Below are 2,761 nucleotides of genomic sequence, written 5' to 3' on the forward strand. Positions count from 1 at the left end.
TTAAAGAGGACAGAGAGAAGATGAGAGATCCAGAGCCCTGCAGAATCAAACACACTGAAGATACTGAGGAACTAACAGGTTGGTGTTTATTCTTCATTCACGATGCTGAAGAACATTCATGTTAGAAAGCGTCTAGCACTTCATCACATTTAGATAAAGAGCTAAATTATGAAATGTGGTAGAGTTTTCAACAAATATTCAGTACGTTGGATACAACATGTGTTTTTTGTAATATATTTTTTTAAAGCAATAAGCAATAAACAGCTAATTATATCAAGTAAATGGACTTTCCAGAATGTCTGACAGGGTTGTTAGAATAACTTAAAGGGATAGTTCACCCAAAAATGAAAATTCTGTTATCATTTACTCACCCTCAGGTTGTTCCAAACCTGTATAAATCTCTTTGTTCTGCTGAACACAACGGAAGATATTTGGAAGAATGTCAGTAACCAAACAGATGTCGTCCCCCATTGACTACCATAGTATTTATTTTTCATACTACTTTGGAAGTAAATGGGTGTCGAGATCTGTTTGGTATGTGATATTTATTGTACTTTTGAACTGACTTGTTATCTTAAACGTACTTGAGTATTGAAAGTAAAAGTACAAGTAAATGCAAAATGGAAAAGAAGCAAATAAATAAATGTTCATACACAGCTTGAGTAGCAAGATTGAAACAACTGATTCATTCAGAAACAAAGCATTTGACTCTGTTAATGAGTGAATCACTGAATCATTTATTCAACCGATTCGTTCAAAAAGCTGATTCATTCAATAAGTAAACACCGTCCATTGCTCAGAGATGCAAAACTGATCTTTGTTTGAGCTGTGTGTGATTTGGTGATATAGCCTACTTGATAATGTCCGATCGCACATCATTACAACACTTGCCATATTATCACAGACGATGCTGTATCGCACGCCCCAGACTCGACTTGAGTGGAAAATGAATCATCCGCGGTTGTGCGCACACTTGTTTGCACGAGCAAAGGTGTTTTAGGAGTCTAGCGTGCAGACGGCAGACCACTGATTCGTCAAACCTGCTTCCCTTCAGTCCGTGTTCTTCTGACTTCTGACTATTTTGTAGTAAGTAACGAATATGCTTCGGGGAAATGTATCGGAGTAAAAGTATACATTTTAATTAGGAAATGTAGTGGAGTAAAAGTAAAAGTTGGCTGAAATATAAAAACTCAAGTAAAGTACAGATACTCCCAAAAAATACTTAAGCACTGTAACGAAGTATTATTACTTGGTTACATTACACCACAGATCTTTTAACCTGTTAACCCGCACCTAAGCCCCGGCGCACTGAACGCTCTTTGTTTGCACGTGTCAATGTTTACGAATAGATTAAATGAAAAGGGACAAAATGAATCTTGACAAACTATATATCATTCTAAATGTCTAAGCCTCAAGCATCGACGATAGATCGCTGTTTTTCAATGGAAAGCTTATAAGGAATGTATTTGCTAAATTTGTGTAAGCAGTACACATCAAAACATGCATAATCAAAACGCAGTGCGTACCAGATTAATCGTAATAACGAGTCACAAACACATCCACAGCTGTAAATCCCGGTTTAGTTAGAAAGGTAAGGATCCACTGAACGACATCCCATAGAGCACTTTTAGTCCAATGAAGCAATAATGTTGTAATATGGATGGTAATTCCTTTGTTTACGTCTCATTTCTTCGGGAAAGGTAATGTTTGTATCCGTTATGGAATAACTTGCGCTCAAAAAACTGCATCTTGGTAGTAAAAAACAGCATGGTTTTGTAGCACACAGTGTCACAAACAGAATGAGACCATCCACTAAAAAAAAGTCAAAGACACATGGAATATTGTTTATTTGAATTATCACGAATTCTCTCGTGATGGCTCGTGACATGTCATCTGATGGGGGCGTAACTTAGCGATCGGCTTTTTGCACAAATAATTATTTTTTTGTTTTGTGGGGAATGTGGCTGTATCTGCATGATTACCATCTTTATGAGCGCACATCAGCGTGTGATTACTGACTGTATGAGCAGCTATCAGTGTGAATGTGGTCTATATGAATAGAGTTTGATTATTGACTACATGGCCAGCCATCTGTATGATTACCATCTGTATGACCTGCCATCAGCGTGTGATTACTGACTGTATGAGCAGCTATCAGTGTGAATGCTGTATGTCTGGCAATCTCAGGATGTACTGTAATTGGCATACATAGTTAAAAAAAAAAAAAATTATTTATTTTTATTACTCAAATTATTCTTATTGTATTTTTCTAGTGCTGAAATAAATCACTTATACGATGTCTAAGATTCTGTCTATTGTTTTATAATTGAAAAACTATGCAGTGGAATGTTTAATGACTAAAATAGTTTGTAGAACCCTTCAATACATTTCGTAAATATTTTTCCAAAAAATATTTATCCCACCTAACATTAAAGTTTTTAAATATATTGAATAATAAGTTAGCAAACACTAAATTCTAAATTAAATATAGATGAATCCTTAAAGCTATAAGTTCTTTTTTCCTCTTTTTTTTCTTTGTCCTTTAATAAACATACATCGCAGCAGCTGGTTATTAGGTTATTTGGCTGCTATTACTTTAAGAGCTGCTGCTGCTGAACGTGACGCCGATCTGACACGCATCGTATTTTCTCTTAACTCTCTTTACCTTTTCTGACCCACTTCAGGACTTAAAGGGGTCATATGATGTTGCTAAAAATAACATTATTTTGTGTATTTGGTGTAATGAAATGTGTTTATGCGG

General features: G+C 35.5%; 1 protein-coding gene across 1 annotated transcript in view; it reads left to right on the top strand.

The window, feature by feature from the left end:
- Positions 1–20: 20 nt before the first annotated feature.
- The window catches only part of LOC107660260 (gastrula zinc finger protein XlCGF57.1-like), a 5,758-nt gene continuing 3,017 nt past the window's right edge, over positions 21–2,761 (top strand). The window contains exon 1 of the mRNA XM_016449531.1: positions 21–78. Within this exon, the coding sequence (XP_016305017.1) occupies positions 21–78 (58 nt within the window). The remainder of the gene's footprint in view (positions 79–2,761) is intronic.

The sequence above is a fragment of the Sinocyclocheilus anshuiensis genome, unplaced genomic scaffold (assembly GCF_001515605.1).
Source record: "Sinocyclocheilus anshuiensis isolate Anshui unplaced genomic scaffold, SAMN03320099.WGS_v1.1 scaffold1707, whole genome shotgun sequence".
NCBI classification, from domain to species: Eukaryota; Metazoa; Chordata; class Actinopteri; order Cypriniformes; family Cyprinidae; genus Sinocyclocheilus; species Sinocyclocheilus anshuiensis.